Source organism: Primulina eburnea, chromosome 11 (assembly GCF_022965805.1).
Source record: "Primulina eburnea isolate SZY01 chromosome 11, ASM2296580v1, whole genome shotgun sequence".
NCBI classification, from domain to species: Eukaryota; Viridiplantae; Streptophyta; class Magnoliopsida; order Lamiales; family Gesneriaceae; genus Primulina; species Primulina eburnea.
The window spans coordinates 39,761,368-39,782,318 of record NC_133111.1 but is presented as its reverse complement, the minus strand read 5'-3'; the positions used below and the strand labels follow the sequence as shown (position 1 = coordinate 39,782,318).

The 20,951-nt window shown below is 32.0% G+C and overlaps 2 protein-coding genes and 1 long non-coding RNA gene across 3 annotated transcripts; all 3 read right to left on the bottom strand.

Moving 5' to 3' along the window:
* Window positions 1–1,543: 1,543 nt before the first annotated feature.
* On the bottom strand, window positions 1,544–2,842 carry LOC140805982 (uncharacterized). The gene is made up of 2 exons (XR_012112426.1): window positions 2,536–2,842; window positions 1,544–2,111 (listed from the first exon to the last, which is right to left on the bottom strand). It is a non-coding gene; the product is annotated as an uncharacterized lncRNA (long non-coding RNA).
* Window positions 2,843–8,497: 5,655 nt separating this feature from the next.
* Window positions 8,498–9,832, bottom strand: LOC140804695 (uncharacterized). The gene is made up of 2 exons (XM_073160790.1): window positions 9,528–9,832; window positions 8,498–9,439 (listed from the first exon to the last, which is right to left on the bottom strand). Exons 1-2 carry the CDS (start codon window positions 9,655–9,657, stop codon window positions 8,586–8,588), a joined length of 984 nt encoding a protein of 327 aa, XP_073016891.1. The 5' UTR covers window positions 9,658–9,832; the 3' UTR covers window positions 8,498–8,585.
* Window positions 9,833–17,030: 7,198 nt separating this feature from the next.
* Window positions 17,031–19,224, bottom strand: LOC140805623 (transcription factor IND-like). The gene is made up of 2 exons (XM_073161881.1): window positions 18,591–19,224; window positions 17,031–17,110 (listed from the first exon to the last, which is right to left on the bottom strand). Exons 1-2 carry the CDS (start codon window positions 19,222–19,224, stop codon window positions 17,031–17,033), a joined length of 714 nt encoding a protein of 237 aa, XP_073017982.1.
* Window positions 19,225–20,951: the final 1,727 nt, after the last annotated feature.

Sequence of the window (20,951 nt, the reverse complement as noted above, 5' to 3'; positions counted from 1 at the left end):
TGCATGTTAAAACTTTTGTAAATTTTCAAGAATTTTTCATCATACAAACAATTTTTTTAATCATTGAATGTATATACTGTATATAAGAATATATTCTGTCCGATTTACTTTAATTGTTATATTGTTATTTATATCTAGTTATTAAGATATTGTTTTCTATCATTTTTTGGTGAATGTACAATATGTTAATTGGGTACATATATATCCAAATAAACAAATAGTTCAATACTTTTCTTAAAAAAAATATTAACATATCGTTCACCAGCAGGAACATATAAAAAAGTAAATGTCAAATGATATATACTTTATTATCATATGATAAATATATATTAATCATAACAATTTTATCAATTGCTCTCGGAGTATCAACTATGTCACAGTCGACCACATGAAATTTGGAGATTGCAGTGTCATACTCCGAAAATCCAACTCAAAAGTCAGGTCCAGTTTACAGGAGTGAGGATTAAAATTCATTAAGCATAGCAACTAACATCTGCCAGTGTAATGAAACCAATTCAACATACTCAATCCATAAAGTTCAAGCTAATTTAGTAGCCTCCGACATATATGGCTTCTTTTTTTTTTTTTTTTGATAGGAAACATAGACATATATGGCTTCTCAAACACTTTGCATGCTAATTACTAAGTGAAAGTCAAATTAGTGCAATACATAGAATAATGCATTGAATATTTGATCAACTATGGGGTACCGACCCTTGAAAACAATAATCTGATTGAACAGTTTGGTACCCAAAAAATGTGTTAGTTCCAATTCAAGCCACCAACACAGTAAAGGACAAAAGTAAATCAGAAAACCATACTCAACTATGAGCCCAAATCTAACAGGAAACTTTCTGATGAACAATCATCGATTTATATCAAATGATGTTGACATCTGGAACTTAACATAAACAAGGACAACTTTCATTCTTGATTCTATAATGATGCAGGAGCATACCTGGTATATCTCCTGGTAAGTAATGACCATTCCAAACAATAATGTGTGCCCAAATCAACATTTAAAAATCATTACACCATGAAGCAACCAATTCAAACCTCTTGGCCTACAAAGAGAGGACCAGTGACCACGTGGACCGGGAGCAGCAGACTTGTCCCATTCCAGCAACACACAGAGTTCACACGAGTCAACAAATGGACCGTAGTCTAAAATAAACAAAGTTAGTCGAATGACGAAATGGTCTTCAGAACGCAACTATAATACTATATTAGAAAGACTAATCCTAACAAAATCTATAAACAAAAACATTCAAAATCTGAACAGATTGTTTATAGTTTGAAATCACGGACACTATTCATAGAACTTAATTCCTTCCAGCTAAGGATATACCAATTTTTATTTGTGGACTCTCACAATGAAGTTGCTTCGGAAGAAATCAATGCTAGGATTTAACACTGAATAAGAGCCACGTGCATGATATAAAAGTCTAGCCAAATCTCGTCTTCCTTCTAAACCCTTGTTAGATTGAGAAGATCCGTTTTTAAGATGTTATCTTATAATTTTCTATTAAATAAAACTGCTAAATTCTTCGATAAGTGTGATCATTATTCAAAGTAATTTAATACAACTAATCACAACATTACATTAAAGGTCAGAAAAAAACTCAAAATGAGCGGAGTAAAATCAATTATTTGAATGTCCCACTACAGTTTCAAGAAAAGAAACTTCATTCCTGCCAGGTGAACAAATTTTCTATAAACAGCAGAAAGTTTAGAATACAAAAAAGGGAATTTGTAAAGTGTTCTTTCATCAGATAAGCCTCCACATATCAGTTTTGCCGACATAGTCATAATGCGTTGTTGGGAACTGTTGACTTTGACAATATCTTTGAACAAGACCAGTTATTGAGAATGTCTTTAGGAATCGTTGACTCTGACAACATCTTTTAAGCAGAACCATCGCTCTGTACTCACGAATCCTCAAGCATTACAATCTGCATATTCCCATCTCCATGTATGTCATGAACAGGAGATTAAAATTCCATCCGTGCTTGCTAGTCTATCTCCTATTTAAGAACCTCCAAGAGTAGTGATAATGAAGTGTCCCCAATGCATCCCTGCATCTACTCATTGGAGAGAGGACACAGGATGAGCTGCTAACAGAGACCATAATTTTAGTGAAGGGAAGCACAAAACATAAAATAGTAAAATAAGAGCGAGGAAAAAGATTGAACATCTTAAACTAAGATGAAACTGTTCCTCCCTGTTTGTATTGTTCCCAGGAACGGAAACCAGAACCCAGCAAAGCATATATTTTAAATCTGAAATCTATTCAATCTAACATCAACAAATGGCCTATTCATCTATACTTATTTCAGTTCGCTCATGCTATGAAGGAGATTTTTCCGTCATCCATCATCAAGCACAAATACTGTAGTACATGAATATTCACAATAACACACACAAAACAATAATTTGTAAACATAAAAGTTTAAAATGCAACCGAATGCATTTCCATCATGAAGTTTCAGTGTTGATGTATCATTGATATATACAATTGCACAAATAGTTGCGAACCTCGCTTTATGGTGCTCGTACAAGAAGACAGACTCGGATAATTGGGCTAACCAATGCTTTCATCCATCGATAACTCGCGGGTGCTTCGGCCTAATTGCCGAAGCCCCGATTGGATCCCTGCAAAGCCGCCATGTTCAAATTCCATATAATCCTTAAATTGAAATTCCAAAGCCCAACTCCTAAAACCGGTAATATGGAATAATTTCCTCTAATTTTGAGAGATACAAGTTGGGTCGGGGGTTTACATGCTTCAGGTTAGGGCTAGAAATGGCAGATTGAGAAACTGGGGCCTTTAGACGACACTGATAACGAGGGATGTAATCGAGAGTGGTTAAACTCTTGAATGTTTGAGCTCGTTTAAAATCGAGCCGAGCTCAACTCACGATCTTATTCAAGTCTTTATCGAATTTAAATAAACTTAATAAATATGAATCATAAATTTAAATTTTCATTAAATAATTAAAAATAAATTATATATTAAAAAATATATTATTTTTATTAAAATTTAATAGAATTTTCTATATATTTCATAAATAATATGCAAAATCAATAAATCAAATATCAAAACTATTATTTTTAGTCTAAAAGATTACTCATGAACTTACCAGCGAACATATTCACGAGCTAACGAGCCGAATACTGTAAAATTTGAGTTTGGTTTGTTTATCTTAACGAGCCTCATTAAACGAGCTGAAACGAATTTTTATCGAATCGAGCTTCAAATAGCTCATTTGGTTCGTTTACATCCCTATTGATAATATGGAATAATTTCCTCGATTAATCTGGTGTTTAATTATAAAAATAAATAAATAAAATTCTTACTCTTTACATGATTTTTAGTCAATAATTTAAGTAAAAAATAATAATCTATGACATATGTAAACGAAAAGAAAATGAAAACTCATAATAAATCAATTCTTCCCTTCCCGAGTATCGTAGTTAAAGAGCAAATTATTATTTTTTAATCACAATTCTAATTACAATTTTAATCAATTAAACTAAACTTATTATTATTATTATTATTATTATTATTATTATTATTAACCACTTATATCCTATCCAATTTTCTAAAAAAATGATCCTATAGATTATGGAGTAGATATCTTGTAAGACGATTCGAATAAGATATTTATCTTATAAAATACGATATGTGAGACCGTCTCGCACAAATTTTTACCTAAATTATGAGACCTAACTACATTTTACATCCAAAGAATGATGAGGTAAAATGGAACATCCACTTATAAGACCAAATTAAATACAGTTTCTATAAGATACCGATTGGTTAAGTTTTCGATTTGAATTTTTTTACGATGTATTCTTCACTTATGATGAACTCAAAATTGAAGGAGATTCTCGGGACCTTCATTTTCGTATTTCTTAACCCAAATTTTGGGTCAGCTTCTTAGTTTAATCAAAATCAATAATCTTTTGCAATCCTAATACAAGGAAATATAAGTTGCCAATGCATCTCATCGGGGTTTGCCTGGAACTAAAGGTGTACATAAGTAGGAGAACCTTGTTTTACATCCTCATTCTCACCATTCCTGTAAGGCCTGTGGCAGAAGATGGTGGGAGATGATCGTCGGTATCATGAGGTTGTACAGGCAATGAGCGGCTCCTGACAGGCTTCTAGGCGAAAAGAACATGAATGAACCGATCTCACACCGGAAGGACAAGGATTCCAAAACTATTCAGGTATGGAACTGTGCAGTTGAGAAGTGCTTAAAAGATTTGATATGTACTACTCATATCAAGAAGATTCATTTTTTTCTCAGGAGCTCATCACATAAAAACTTAAAAGTTAAGCGTTTTTGACTTGAGGTAATTCTGAGATGGATGACCCATTGGGAAGTTTCCTAGGATGCTTGTGCTTGGGGTAATTCTGTGATGAGTGATCCCCTGAGAAGTTTTTTAAGATACGTGTGAGTGAAGATATAAGTACGTTCGAAAGACTCGTCTGGAGTGTTATAATTCTCCTTATAAGAATGAGAACTATATGGGAGTACTCTGCTTCTTCTTTTGCACCATCATCATATGCACTAGCGAACAGGGGCGGAGGGACACTATAGTTCACCCGGGCTTTAGCCCGGGTGTTCTTAAAAGAAAGTAAAAATTTTATATGTAATTTTTTTTATAAATTTGGATAAATTTGATATTAGTCTGGGTAGATCTATTTAAAATATTAAAGATTTTAGAGTTTAAAATTCTAGCCCGGATATAATCGGATTCCTGGCTCCGCCCCTGCTAGCGAATATTGTTGTTAACGACGTCTGGCGTCTCTTATTTCCATAACTGACGACTTCCTTAATTTATTCAATAAATAAAACTTTCTTAAGCATGAAAGCAAACGAATTAGACTATGCCGACATAATAAGGATGTAGGTGAACCGAGCAGAGCTCGATATCCATCATGCAAGGATATGACTAAAAATGAACAGAATCTGAAGAACAGCAATATGCCTGATGGTTTTCGCTAACCTTCATGAGTATGATATAGCTCAAAAGCAATGAAACAGCTTGAAAACTTTCCAATCTCATGCTACAAAATGCTCTTCTCAAATGATGAAACGACAACTTCAAATTTCAAGATAAACTAAAAACAACGAAAACTGTGTTCAATAATTAAGCTGCAGATTCTATTAAGCCAGTACTCTATAAATCTAGCTTAAGAGTTCAGTCTCCTGTTCCGAGTTGAAGGGTGGGCTAAGCCTTGGTCACTGTGAAAAGCTTCTATTAAATTCTGAATTGGGCAAAAGTGAGTGAATTAGTAAAACTTAGAGGCTTGGGCTAATGCAATTTGCTATGTTTTACAAGGGTGTAATCACAAGACACGTGGGTTGAGTTAGTTGTCATAATTCATCACTCAATACAAGTATTATATGATGAGCGAAAATATGTGCAACTGTTTGTTAAATAAATTAAACAAGTATTCCATAGAAAGTTTATTTGTAAACTTTATTTTTTCGATTATTTTCTTAATTCAGTATAAAAAAACAAACAAACGTATATATTTGAGATATAGAGAGTATAAACTTATATTATTTTTTCTTTGAGTTGCTACTTAAATATATAATTTTTTTGTTGGGATAGTTGCATACACAACCTTTGTGAAATCCCAAAATTGATGAAAACTCGTAAAAATTTTTTTATCTATTATATCTCCGTGTTTTCAAATCTCGAGCATACGTACCCATGAAAACACAATAAGATAAAGGTGTTTGCGATCAAGATTTGAAAACATGAGGGATTCATATATTATTATTTTTTTATGAGGGTTGTTAACAATATCGGAATTTCACATAGATAGTGTATGCAATTAACCATTTCTTTTCAATTTTGAATTTTATTAGTGCAAGGATCTTAGCTCCTACTGGTAAACCATGCAATTTTACCACAACCTAGTTAAATTTTTTGATTAACATGAGCCAAAAAGTCCTGAGTTGTGTCATAATTAATTGTTTAAAAATTTGAAAAATCATCCTTACTTCTATCTTTAAGAAACTTAGGTAAAAGTAGAATAATAATTAGTCATAGGCTCCTAGAAAAGGTTTGTATCGATCTTGTTAACGCTTGACATAAGCCTTAGTAATCTCATACTGGATCTCACATGTATAAATAAACAATCAATATAAATCGCTAGATATACAATAAGGTAAATTCGGTTTTTTTCATACTAACCACACAGGTAGTGTGTTTATCTACCCAACACATGATACATGCATTGAGTTAATTGTCATAATTTATCACTCAATATAAGTATTCTATGATGAGTCGATGATGATAAAATCCATAGAAGTATCATATATCATGTCGATAAATTCATTGTACTTTCCATTTTTACCGCCTTGGTTAATCAATCTAATCATTAATAAATATTTGCCGACAAGAAGTAATTATCCACCTTTGTCCTGCTTTTTTATATTTTAAACTTTATTTTATTTTCATAATTACCATGGCCACTCGCCATAATCACTACTCTTACTTTGTCAATTACTAATAATTTATCATGGATCCTTCTTCCACTTTTCCGACATCGCATCCTGGTAATTTACCAAATCTGGCCTGGTAAATTGTTTGTATAAATTTTATTGATACTTTTATAACTACTATATATTAAATTTAATTAAAAATATGCATAATAAAATACAAATAAATAATTATTAATTTAAGTAAGGGAAAATTGCAATTTTCGGTCTTTATATTATCTATTTGCAATTTTGATCAGTGTCATCAAATCAAGTTTTGGTCTTTTTTGGGGGCAATTTTATTCATTTTTCTATAGAAAGTGTTGATATGATACTGCACACGTAAGCACCACATCGACTTCAATTCAGTGCCATGATAGTGACTTATAAGCGCTACGAGGAAAAAAATGTCAAAATAGAAAAAAATCAAGATAACAAACTAAAACTGAAATTTAACCAGATAAAATATCTAAATTATAATTATAAATATATAAGATGAATTTTGTAGTTTTTTATTGAAGCAATTATGTAAGAAGTGACCTTGTGAAAGCGATTCTTCATTTTTATAAGAAACCCAAACCCGAAAACATCTTTCATTTCACGTTTCTATTTATTTTAATTTTAATTCTTTCTTGTGCCAATGGCAAAGAGGAAGCCTCGTGTTATGCACTCTCATATTATAAATAATTATAATATGTTGAAATTATCAAAACCAACATTGGGATCAAAGAAATATCAAAACCAACATTGGATCAAGAATAAATAATAATTAATATTTTTCGAAATAATAATAAGTTAATAACAAATATGGTTCATTGTTCCAAATATTAATTTAAGTAATTGATCGTGTATTATTTGTTAAACCAATTAGCGTCAATACTACCAATTAGCTTTGATTTAGTTATAAACTTATGAAAGATATAATTCTATATAATACTCAATTGCAACAAAGACAATTACGACATTTACCATATTCTTTTCTACATCATACAAGAACATTAATAATTCTAAACCTTTGCTGCTTCTTTTATATTATCAGTCTGACAGATCTTTATCTTGAAATAAGTCAACTCTGCCCATATTTACAATAATAAGTAATAATTTTGACATTAAAATTAATTTTTTTTTCATGAATGACCTAAATAGGAGATTTATCTCACAAAACTGACTCATAAGATCGTCTCACAAAAGTTTTTGTGTATGTATAATGTCACAAAATCTATACATCAATTGGAGGATTTTACAATTCATCATTTTTGTTTTTTTCTAATTAATATTATCAATAACAATAAATAATTAAAAATAATATATATATATATATATATATATATATATATATATATTTTTTTTTTTTGTAGGTAGAGATTTAGTGCTTTAAGTAGAGGTACTTTATATATATATATATACTAGTATGCGTGCTTGTACGATATGTTTTTATAATTTATTTGATTTATATTTAAATGATGATCAAAATATATTTATAAGAAATAATGAGTGGCTACATTATAATTTTGATATATGAACTAAAAAATAAATTAAAAAAGAATAAAAAAGACCCAAACAAAAATTGAACCTCCAACCTCATGATTAAGAAACATAGGCTTTATCCACTAAACTACATGTGACTTGCTTTTATTTTTTAACACTTTATTATTATGTAGAGAGTGGGGGTGAAGGGTATTTTAGGTATTTTAAAAAACAGACCAAAGAAGTTACTCTAACCTACTCAACCTTAATAAATAGTAAGATATATATATATATATATATATATATTAATTAAGTATTTAAGCTTTCTAGAAGCCCTTTTTCTCAGAAGTATCACAAAGTTTTAATATTTTAAATATACATGCAATCTGAACAAGCCAAATGGCAGAGGAGTAAATAACATGAAAAAAATTAAATGACGCAAGTACTGAGGTATGTATCATCTTGCTGTCCTAAGGTCAAACATGAACCGGATATATTTGAATTCATGATGGTCGTTACATCTGCGGTGAAAGTAATATTAACACTGTAATATCTCTTTATCTGATATATACATTGATGGTAAAATTAGGAATTCGTGTATTATAATGAATAAATTTAGCTAGGCATGTAGTCCCAAGCAACCTGATCGTCCATAGAGTTTACACTACATCCATTGTATAGTACAGGAGAAGGCAATGGCAAAGAATCAATGAACTCAAAATCGAATAATGCAGTAATATTCCTGCAGTTATGATCCTCAAGATTTCCAGAGAGCGGTTGATCAGAAATATCGTTTTGCTGATGCGGTTGCAACTTTAATGGGTCATAATCATGATCTGCTGCCTGTTTATGAAATGTCGACTCGGCGTTAACGTCGCTATGATGATGATCCCAATCATCAGTGTTAATGTTGTGGTCAATATTCAAGATTCCAAAGGGTGGATCTGATTTGGAGTAGCACAACATACAGTCAGCAGCAGAAGCAGTAGCAGTGTTAGTATTCGTAGTAGTACTGGCACCACACGAGATGAGCTGGGTAAATCTTGATGGGTGGTGCTGCTGCTCATTGGATACTATAAATCTTGCAGTAGAAGGAGTATCCTTTGTGAAGTTAGAACACGAGCTTGATCTTGTTATAGGATCGGAATAATTGTTGTAAGGTTGTTGAGGATATCGACTTTTACTATTAGCAGTAGTAGAATTAGAAGAAGACGAGAGGAGATTGTGAGTGTTGGGATCAAAGCCTCGAGCAATGAGCTTTTTCTTGATGCAAGAATTCCAGAAATTCTTGACTTCGTTGTCGGTCCTGCCGGGCAAGTGCTTTGCTATTTGAGCCCATCTGTTGCCTAAGATCCTGTGCACATCTATGATTGTTGTTTCCTCTTGCTCGGTGAAGGATCCTCTCTTGAGGTCGGGTCTCAGGTAATTTATCCACCTCAACCTGCAACTCTTCCCGCACCTTTGCAACCCTGAACGCACACATAACATCTATATTCAACCAATCATTATAAATTTAATCAGTGGCTCTCGCAACAAATTAATGATCCATACAATTACCCGCTAATCTTGGAATCGAACTCCAGCAAGCATGGCCATGTTTAGTGATATGCGCGACGAGCTTTTCGTCCTCTTCGGGAGACCATAGTCCCCTCTTGACTCTCTGTTTATTGCAACACAGATGACCCATTCCTCAAGTTCTACTACCACAGCTTCACCAAAATCATCAGCAGGCATATCCACGCTTATTGCTGGCTAGTATTGCACATTAACAAGTACTATATATATATGGGCATGGTGCATATACTTTATTTACTTATGCTACACTCATTACTGCAGGCCCCCCAGAGTTTGAGTGCTTCAGCGGCTAGCTTCTATGTTCCCCCATTGTCAATATATGTGCGTATATATAGTTTTGATATGGTGCACACCTATCAAAAGCACACTTATAAGAGCACCGATGAGATGACATTCATATATTGAATTTACTATTTTTCAATGTTTCGTCACATCCAATAGGTTAATGTCATCTCATAAGCACGGTAAATATATAACATATGAAATATACAAACATATAAATATACATACACACACACACACAATATGTATATATATATATATATATATATATATATATATATATATATATATATATATATATTGTGTGTGTAAAGTGTCAATCTGAAACATCGGTTGATACAGGGTAATATCGATTTCACAAGAAATTAAAGTTGTGTTGTTTGCTCAAAAAAAGAAAAAGTTGCGTTGTCATACATATATATATATATATATATATATATATATATATATATATATATATAGACACACACACACACACACTCTTACGGGGTTGTATCCTAATTGGGGCAAAAATGGGTTGTGGTTGTCTTGAAATTCAAGTAAAACTAGTCTTTGTGATACCTCATCCCACGAAACTGGATGTTTAAAAAGAACTAGCATCTCATTTGTAGGATGCACATAATATTAATTAATTAGTATGAACTTTTAAATAATTACTTAAAATTATTGATATGAAAAATATATTTAATTATGGCAAAAACTTGTGTGAGACGGTCTCACGGGTCGTATTTGTGAGACGGATCTCTTATTGGGTCATCCACGAAAAAGTATTACTTTTTATGCTAAGAGTATTACTTTTTATTGTGAATATGGGTAGGGTTGACCCGTCTCACAGATTAAGATCCGTGAGACGGTCTCACATGAGACTCACTCTTTAATTATTATATATGTTTTTTATACCATTTAGGCAAAAACTTGTGTGAGACGGTCTCACGAGTCGTATTTTGTGAGACGGATCTTTATTTGGGTCATCCATGAAAAAGTATTACTTTTTAAGTAAAGAGTACTACTTTTTATTGTGAATATGAGTATGGTTGATCCGTCTCACAGATTATGATACGTGAGACGGTGGTGAGACGGTCTCACATAAGACCTACTCTTAAGATTATACCCAAATAAGGATAACAATTCTGTCGTCAAATTGAATTATTTATCATTGTATTCGATATATTGATTTAGTAGAACTGTTACAAATAAAAAGATATTAATAAATCATATATTATTTGTCTATCAAAAATTTAAAGGATAAACAAATATTTTTCATAAAATAAAAAAAATCATTTATTAGATGAAATTTTTGACTAAAATTTTAATTATTTTTTTAACATTTAAAAAAATATTTATACTAAATTTCTAATTAATAATAATGATGATGATGATGTATGAACATGCAATATACAAAAATCACAATGATATTTTTCACTAAAAAGTTGAAAAATGTAATAGTATATAAACTTTTTATAGTTTATTCAATATTTTAGAGAGTACAAAGAACTAAATACATAAAAGTAATACAAAATTTAAAACCGTAATTGAAATTAAATGAAATGGTACGATGAATTCGAACATTTATGAGAGTGTTATTTACACTGTATTATTTTTTTTAAAAATACACTTCATATTTATTTCTTTACTCTAAAATGTCTAATATGTTTTTAAATGATTTTTTAAATATTAATATAAACATAAGATTTCTTTTATATATTTAAATATAAATAATATTTAAAACAATTCACAAAAACTCTTATGCCGTCTCATTAGTAAATTTGTGAGACATACATTCTATCTGATCGGACTCATGAAAAATATTATTTTATATCAAAATTATTATTTTTTTAATTCAAGATATGGATCGAGTCGACTTGTATCATAAATATAAATCCGTGAGACAGTCTCATACGAGACTTAATCAAACTAACTTAGGCAAAAAAAATTACCTTATTTTTTTAACCTTGAGTAGTTTTTCGTAAATACGTTGACAAACAGATTAATTAGAATATTGATTTCTAATATTTTTTAATGTATCGTAAAACATTATTATAAATAATTTTTTCTTGAAAAATATATTGTAATGAATTTTAAAATATTTTTCTATTTATTTAATTTAATGAATTACAAAAAGAAATGTAAATACTTGAATAGTTCGTAATTATTGTCTATGTCATTGTAGATTTAAGTTTCTCTAATGAATTTGTCTTTAATGAAATAATAAATATTTGCACTTTTATAATTTAATTAATGTGAATTATTACTTTAATTACATATATAGATACATTAATATATTTCTATTTAAAATCTATTTCAAAATAATAAATTTAAATAAATAAATGAGAAATAATGATGAATATTATTATTTTTAAAGAATAAATTAATTAATGATATTGCAAATCGGAAGATTATTAAATATAATAATAATCGATATTTTATTTACTTTTTTAGCATGAAGTTTTTGGTGGGAACCAGGAATCTACTATATATAGCAACGATTTCACTATTATACACGTATAGATTTATAAATTCTTACGGTGAACTTCTATAGTAATTTAGGTTTGAGCTTTCATTGTACAATCGTGCTAGCGCGAGTTTGAGTGCGTTCGGGGCACGACAATCTTCCAATTTTTGACATCCTTTTTGTTGTTTTCCTTCTTGTGAACGTATAGGTAGGACATAGACAATAATTATTTAATAATCAATCATTTTCCGTGCGAATAAACCTCATTAAGGAAAGCCTATCATGAGACCAAGTTATTGCACAGACATTAGTCCGAAATGTAGACAGATTTCAAACTCCATCATTAATATCCTCATCTCAATCAAAATCCAAACCATACATGTACACAAAATGTTTGTCAACAAGAAATTGTTGTAGCTGGATGTGTACGTAAACGAATCAAGCTGGTTTGATGACTAAAAAAACCTTTTATTCATATTATATATTATCGAATTCAATACAAACTCGAATGAATTCGATCTTAAATTATTTTATTCATTAGCGCACAAGCCGATTACGATGTTTAATATTTTATTGTAACTAAAAATATGAAATAAATATATTTCGAGTCTTTAGAGAATTTTATTTTTGAGCAATAATTCAAATAGCTCGTAAACATGTTCAAATATTTTCAGACGAACTCTAAACTCGACAAAAATATATATTTAACTTTTTGAGCATCAAATTGAGAGCGAAATCGAATAAAAAGCCTGAAATTTCTCTTGATATTCAACTCGATTAGATTCGTTTATCCTTAGTTGGAGTAAGTGGCGGAGCCACATGCAAGTATATCCGGGCTTTATCCCGGGTGGCCCTTTATTTTAAAAAAAAATTATATGTAAATTTTGTATAATTTTGGAATAATATGATAGTAGCCCGAGTAGATCAATATATTTAAAATATTAAAAGGTTCTCTAAGTTTAAAATTCTACCCCGAACAGAGCAATATTTCTGGCTCCGCCACTGGTTGGATTTATCTACCTTTGTCATTCTTTTTATATTTTAAATTTTGTTTATTTTCATAATCACTATATAGCCACTGGCCGGGCCTAATTATAATTACTACACTTCATTTCTCAATGACTAATAATTTATTATCGAGCCTTCTTCCACTTTTCCCGCAAATGATCCTGCAGGTAATTTGTCGAATCTGGCCATGATTTATGTATAATTAATTGATACTTTTAGAACAACTAGTTGTTGTAAATTAAAACACAAATAATTATTAATTGAAGTAATTATGATCAATGGAGTGATCTTGTGAAATTGATTATTCATTTTTATAAGAAACCCATTATCAAAAAATAAATAAATAAAAAAGAAAAAAAAAAAAAAGAAACCCAGACCACCAGCTCATTCAACTCACAAAACCCAAGTCCAACGGCATCTTTCATTTCACGTCTCTATTTATTTTATTTCTTTCTTGTGGCAATGGAAAAAGAGAAAAACTCAAATTATATATTTTCATTATCTACCTATAAATATATATACAATCAGTCATTTGTCCAAAATATGAATTGAATCTTGTTATACCAACGACATTGTCCTATTAATAATAAATAAACATATAGGAAACATCTGTATCCGATAATTTTTAGGTTTGGAACGAGTTTAAAGAATGTGCTCCTACAAAAAAATTAAGGGCTTTAAATTTTTTTATATTTAAGATCTTTTTTTTTAAAAAAAAAGACATGTAGAGTATAAATAAAAATGCTAAATAATATACAATATTCAAATATTGTATAACAAGAAGTGGTATGAGCTTAGGTTCTTGGATATTAACAAGTGTATTAGAAATGTTATTATTTAAGAGCTTAGGATCTTGGATTATGGTATGAAGTGGGAAAATATATTGGAAATCCTTGTATTAGAAATGTTATTATTTATCAAGTCAACAAATTTTATACCCAGACTTGCAAGATTCGAAATTTGGTATGGGGACTCACAAGATTGAGATATCCTACAAGATCTAAAAGATTAATGTAAGGCCCGGGGCCGAAGAGGGCGGGGGGTGATCGCCGGTGCCATGAGTTGCACGGACAATGAGCGGCTCCTGGCATGCTTCTAGGTGTAGGGAACATGAATGAACCGATCCCACACCAGAATGAGAGGGATTCCGAGACTGTTCAATGTAATGGATTGTACAGTTGAAAATGACTTAAATGATTTGATATGTACTACTCATATCAAGAAGGTGCATCTTCTTTTCGGTAGCTCATCACATAAGAACTCAAAAGTTAAGTGTGCTTGACTTGGGGCAATTTTGGGATGAGTGACCTCCTGGGAAGTTTCCCAGGGTGCGTGTGAGTGAGGACATAAGCACGCTGGAAAGACCTATATTGAGACAGTGAGGACAGTCGTTGAATCTGAGGCGTTACAAAGCATTTTAATGTTCTAAAATTTATCTGGGAAAAATATATATAGTTGTGTACTCTCTGATTACTGATCCAACCATGTTACTTAGCGGAAGAAGTGGCTTGTTGATGTACGTATCTTTTGTATTGTATTCGATGTGGTTTGCCTTTTCGGTAGCTCATCACATAAGAACTCCAAAGTTAAGCGTGCTTGATTTGGGGCAATTTTGGGATGGGTGACCTCCTGGGAAGTTTCCTAGGGTGCGTATGAGTGAGGACATAAGCACGCTAGAAAAACTCGTCTTGGTACAGTAAGAACATTTGTCAAATCTGAGGCCTTACAATTAAGGCATGATATTGCAAGCATTTTTCGAAATTCTACACCTAAAATATTGTGAGGCATGGATACAAGGAAGCATACAAGGTAAATTTGAAATAATCATCAAACTTGTGCACAAAGAAAAATCCTTACCCTAGCCACCATATTTTCGAATTTATGAAGGGTAATGAGATCAAGAAATAATCTCACAACTTAGGTAGCTGAATTTTCGAAAAAGGACAAGGAAATTTGGAGTCAAAATATTGAAAGATTTGAAGCAATTTTGGCATGATTTAGCCAGCATATTTAGCTCCATCCTCCTCCCTATAAATAGTGCATCAATCCTAGCCATTCCCACACCACAAACTCGAATCCCCTATCTGCAATTTTCGAAGTTTTCAGCAGCATTCCCTAGCCGAAATACTGCACAAAAATCGTCCCGAGGTTAGGCTAGAAATCGAAGCCGAAGCGTTGCCCGATCGAGGAACAAGAAGCAAATCCAATCCAAGCTGTGCACTCCACGTTTTTAGCATCCAAGACACGGTAAGTGGGCTGTTTTATAGAATTAATTCGATTTTGCAGTCTTCGTGTGTTTTTAAAAATACGGTCGAGTATATGTTCTTCTTCTACTCCTTTCTTGTGTCGAATGTCATACTGTTTTAAGCACTGTGAGGAGTCGACTGTATATTGGTGGGAATCCCAACCATGACGTACCCTTATGTGGTAGGGGATATAACCGCTATACGGCCTCGCCCTCTTAGATGAGTAAATTAGGGACTGACGTCAGTAAACCATAGAAAGTAGATAAATCACAGTGGCTGGTCAATGTTATGCATCTATTATGAAGTATGTATGCAAGTCACGAAAATTTCTAAATTTATGCATGCTGTTTTATTGTGCTCGATATGCCACCACTTGGTGAGTATTCCCAAATACTCACCCCTTTTACAACCCTTCCCAGATAAGCTTCAAGAAGAACTTGAGGAAGAAGAGTCCGAACAATTCTGGGGATGGTGAATGTTCAAGAGTTTAGATTAAGTTTAAGTTCATTATTATTCAGTTTTACGTTTCCGCATTAAACTCTGTTGTTTTTTATATTTCGGTTTTGTAAAGACAATGGTCATATCGTTGAATTATGATTTATAAACTGGTTTCGGTTTACACTATGTTACAAAGGCTTGTTGTTTTGATCATGTGATTGTTAAACAACGCCTGTCTCAACCCTGAGTTTCGAGGCGTGACATCATCTATAAGAAAACTACACAGATCCTAGGCGAGAACTTGCAAACCTACCATTTTTTATCATGTTATCGGTCAATTCATAGTCTTAATTAAATAACTTTCATTTTTTTTATTTTTAATCTTTTTTCTTCGGTGTGCTGACTTGACATTGAGAATATCATCGATGTTCGTCGTCACATAAATATTTTTGGATGGCACATCATCATTTGTGGCGCCACTCAACGCTCCGATGAAAACACATTAAAATAAAAAGTATAGCAATTATTTGACTAAGACTTTAAATGGACAAAAACAAGACCAAATTAAATGAAAAAATCCCATATTGTGAGATCGATAACTATGACTTGATTTAGAGCACTTCATGATGTATTAAATTATTATTCAGAAAGTACTTGGTTCTTGGTTTTGGTTCTTTAAGTAGTTAATGACTGGTCTTAATGTAATAATTTGTTTTTTTTCCTTTTTTTGTTTCTAGTATTATTTCGCCAAAGTACCGATTTGGCACATGATATTATTGACGTGGCACGAGACATTATTGTCATGTCCAGCGCAACATCATCACTTTAGTGAGATAATTAAGACTAAATACATTTTTTTAAAAAAACCGAGTTAGTGCAGGTAGAACAAACTTTGACGAATTAGAGGATGAAAAAACAAAACACAACTTAGAGGACTTTTACTAAACAAATATAGAATTTATATGGGTAATAATTTTTTCATGGAAAACTTACCTTTTGTTCTATGAATACGTTAAATCATACTCTACTAGCTAGCTTCTTCCACCAACTCTTGCTATCTTAATTGGATCCCTCCTTCGGCAACTCCAACTTGCAGTAATCCCACACAATCTCATAGTTAACAAACACATCTTCAAGCACTACATTTCTCAATGTAAAATGTAAAAAAACATATACATACATAATATAAATTTGGGCTAATTTTAAGCATACCAAACTCTTAAAAGGGCCAGTAAATCTGTGATGATCATGTTATAAATCTAAGCTGATTTCCTTTTAATTTGTGTACTCAAACGGCTGCATATGATTCACATGATGATTTTCTCTAACGACTAATTTTGTATCTATATTCGATTTATACGAAAATAGTAAACTCAAATTATCGTAGGATCCCATTAAATCCTTCTAACTCGTAACATCTCTTCCAATCCATGACCCTTTCTTGCTTCAGTTCTTTAAACAAAAAATGAATCAAAACAAATAATTAGTTAAGCTAGCTATTAGAACGCCACCTTGATTTATCTCTCTTAGTTCTGTGAATACCAAGTTTACGTGCATTCTATACTTCAAGGAAATTAACTTCAACACACAGAAAATTATCGAAATTATTACCATATTCGTTTTTTTATAACGTATAGATACATTATATAAAATTATCCCAACCAAAAGTTCATATACATTTATTGATGTATAATATGTTAATTATATTGTAGCAAGATTTTTCGAGTTCCAAGAAATTAGTTAATTAGAGAAGCTGTACATCGGACCCTCATCATTCAATTAAGAAGCCTATTTCTAGATGAGAAAAAGCACATGATCAAATTCCATGCTCCATAGGTTGCATGCTTCATTAATTAAACTTATATATATGCACACAACTTTCTCCAGAAAACCCATAAAACTTTTTACAAGTATATGCATAAATACACACACACACGCACACCAGGATTTGGAGAATCCCTATGATAATTTTGTGTGCAGAGGCATCAAGAAAATTCATGATTATATGGTAATATCACTGACAAAAATCCTAAAAATGAAAGCTTATTGCAGTTTTTATTTGGGAGTACAGGGTTTGATGAAATGATGATCACTGATGATTTTCTTATGAAAACCATCATATTTTGTGATTACCATGAAGTCTCATCATATGATATGATTATATAAAGCGTGCAAGAAACACACACAGACAGGTGTGCGTGCGTGTGTGTGTTACACATAATATATTCAGAGGGGAATAATTGTAAATTATTATAAACTATACATATAAGTTTCTCACGTCACGGGTATTTTAATATTCCGGGGAGGGAATTAGGACAAAGGAACTTTCAGAACAGAGAGCCAAAAGCCTTGTTTTATAATACTAAAATATTATCCATATAACCGTTTTGATTATTACGATTTCCCTTTGGTCAACTATATCCTAACAAACTTTTTCTTGTTCTTGGTTTAACAATCATCACATGCATCACAGATTTTGGATATTATGTAAAAATTGCATCAAATCCCAACATTAATCCGATATAGATTATACACACAATTGTTGCGTTTTTAATGAAATTTTTATAATTATTGACCAAGAAACATTAGGGTTATAACACATGGGATGATGCTCCTCACCTCCCCCATGATCACTATTATTACCTCCAAACATATACGAGGATGTTCCTCCTAGCGCCACCCAGTCTACGTCAGTTGCAGTAGCAGCGACGGTGTCGGTGAGCGCGGTGCACGGTTGCTGATGATGGCTTCCACCACCTTGGAGGAGCCTGATTTGTCTTTTCAAGAACTTAACATATCGAATAGCTTCATCCAGCATTGAAGCAGTGTCCATTTTAGTCCCACCGGGCACAAGTCTCTGCAAGATTCGGATCTTCTCGCTGATCCTCTCACGGCGGTGACGAGCCGCGACGCTTTGCGGGTCTTCGCTGATTCGAACGTTGCGCCTTTTAGGTTTACGGATCGTGGCCGGATCGATGTCGACTGGCTGCATTGATGCAATCTTGAACATCATTTCTTTCATGGCTCCTAGTTCTTCTTCTAGCCCTTCAGATTCTTGATCTACTTCTAGCTTGAAATTCGCATTCTGGTCGACCCCGACGAAACTCGGAGCAGCTAAAAACTGGCTTGGTGGCGAATTATTTGACGTTTCTTGGAGAATCGCAGGATAACTCGACCATTGTGTGTGATTATTATCAAAAAGGGTTTGGTGATCTTGAAGATGAAGGGGAAGGGCTTGGTCTTCCATTGCCATGACGTTGTATGGCTCCCAAGTGTTAGAGTTGCTCAATTTATGATGGCTTATATCCATAATCTTGTGTGAAAATTGTGAAACTTCTACACAAGATAGTAAGAAACTTGCTGAAATATATATATAAATCTAAAAATATGCTTCTTTCTTGGGTGAAAAAGTGGAAATAATTCCTCAAAATAATCCACCCACGATCGGGAATTCCATATTTTCTCAGAGCAAAAGGGAGCAGAAAGAAAACAAAACAAATGGGATTCTAATAAGAATTCTCTGCAACTTTTGGAAGCTCAAAGCATTTAAATACAGCCTGAAAGTGTGTGAGAGAAAGAGAAGTGTTATATTTATGGACAGAGGGAAACAACGTACGTAGGGAGATTGATTAATGTTGTAACAAGGGACCACCTTTTAAAAAAAATAAAAATAAAATAAATTAAATTACTAAAACTAAATAAAGTGTTATGATATTTCTTTGTTAATCCTGACTAGTGTGTGTAGATAATTGTTAGGGTTTGTGTTTTTTCAAGCCCTCTTTCCACTGCAAGTATATTTTCACAAAATTAAACATGATTATGTTCATCGTTCGAGCTTGTTTAAGTGTAATTATATAAAATGTAAGTTAAATTATGTGAACAAAAAAATTAATTAATCAAGGGGATTTAGGAGTTCAATTATAATCATATTTGGATTTTTGCGTCAGTACGAATGATATCTAGGAATAAAATGGGAGAATTTATATTTTTGGTCATGTTGTTTATTGATTTACGGTTTTAGTTAACTAATTTGTACAAATTTTAATTTTAATCATTTTTCCCGAAATTAAAATAGGAAAAAATTATAATTTTGATCATTTTACTTGTACATTTTTCATTTTTTATTTTGCAAGACTTAATTACCGACAACATGAACAAATCCAAATAAAATGTGCTATAATCTTAGTATGGATAATGTACTATGTGCATGCGGAAGTTGATGTCAACTGAATTAAAATAAACAAACCATGCTTAGGGCTTAAAAGAAAATAAATACACACACATAAATTTGCTTTTGGAAGTTCAATGACCAAATCCCTTCATGTATCTCATACCTCAGTTGTCAGAAGGATTCTTGTCATGCCCCGTGACAAGGGTCAGGAGACTGGTGTGCTGTCGTTGTGCCACCAAATTAATTCCTACCCTTTTAAATAAAACTAGTGCAATGGTGAGTAGGGTCGAATCCACAGGGAACGAGAGATTTATTTCTTTCGAGTAAAATGCAAATAAAGGGGGGATTTGTTTGATAAAAACTAATAAAATACTAGAACTAATTTAACATGCAAGAAGAAATAACAAAATCAAGATGAATAACTAATTAAATGTAAATTAATATTACTAAGCTCGATTCAAGGGATTTCTACTATTCAATTGTATCACTGTTCATCGGCTAACATATATTTATTCATGCAATTACAAGCAATTAACTTTAGAATTATAGGGATAGCCGCTAAAATTCTTGTGTTTTCCTAAAATAATTGACCAAACCCAGCATCCAGTCAAAACTTATCAGTAATTAACTGGGCACGATAGCGTTCCATATTAATTAAAAATAGCATTTTCGTTTTGTGAAAACAGTTAATCCTAAATCTAACAACCGAGATAGCTGCAATTGATAGATCGCGTTTCGTTGATTTATTTAGATTAAATATGCTATGATAGTACAACACTCCTAATCTATCGCTACTCATGTTCCAATCA

Bases quoted from the DNA above. Each gene is read 5' to 3' on its own strand.
- LOC140804695 (XM_073160790.1), bottom strand. From the start codon at position 9,657: ATGGGTCATCTGTGTTGCAATAAACAGAGAGTCAAGAGGGGACTATGG. The intron at 9,440-9,527 runs GTAATTGTATGG...GTGTGCGTTCAG, and splicing joins TTCGATTCCAAGATTAGCGG to GGTTGCAAAGGTGCGGGAAG.
- LOC140805623 (XM_073161881.1), bottom strand. From the start codon at position 19,224: ATGGCAATGGAAGACCAAGCCCTTCCCCTTCATCTTCAAGATCACCAA. The intron at 17,111-18,590 runs GTGAGGAGCATC...TGAGAAATGTAG, and splicing joins TAATAGTGATCATGGGGGAG to TGCTTGAAGATGTGTTTGTT.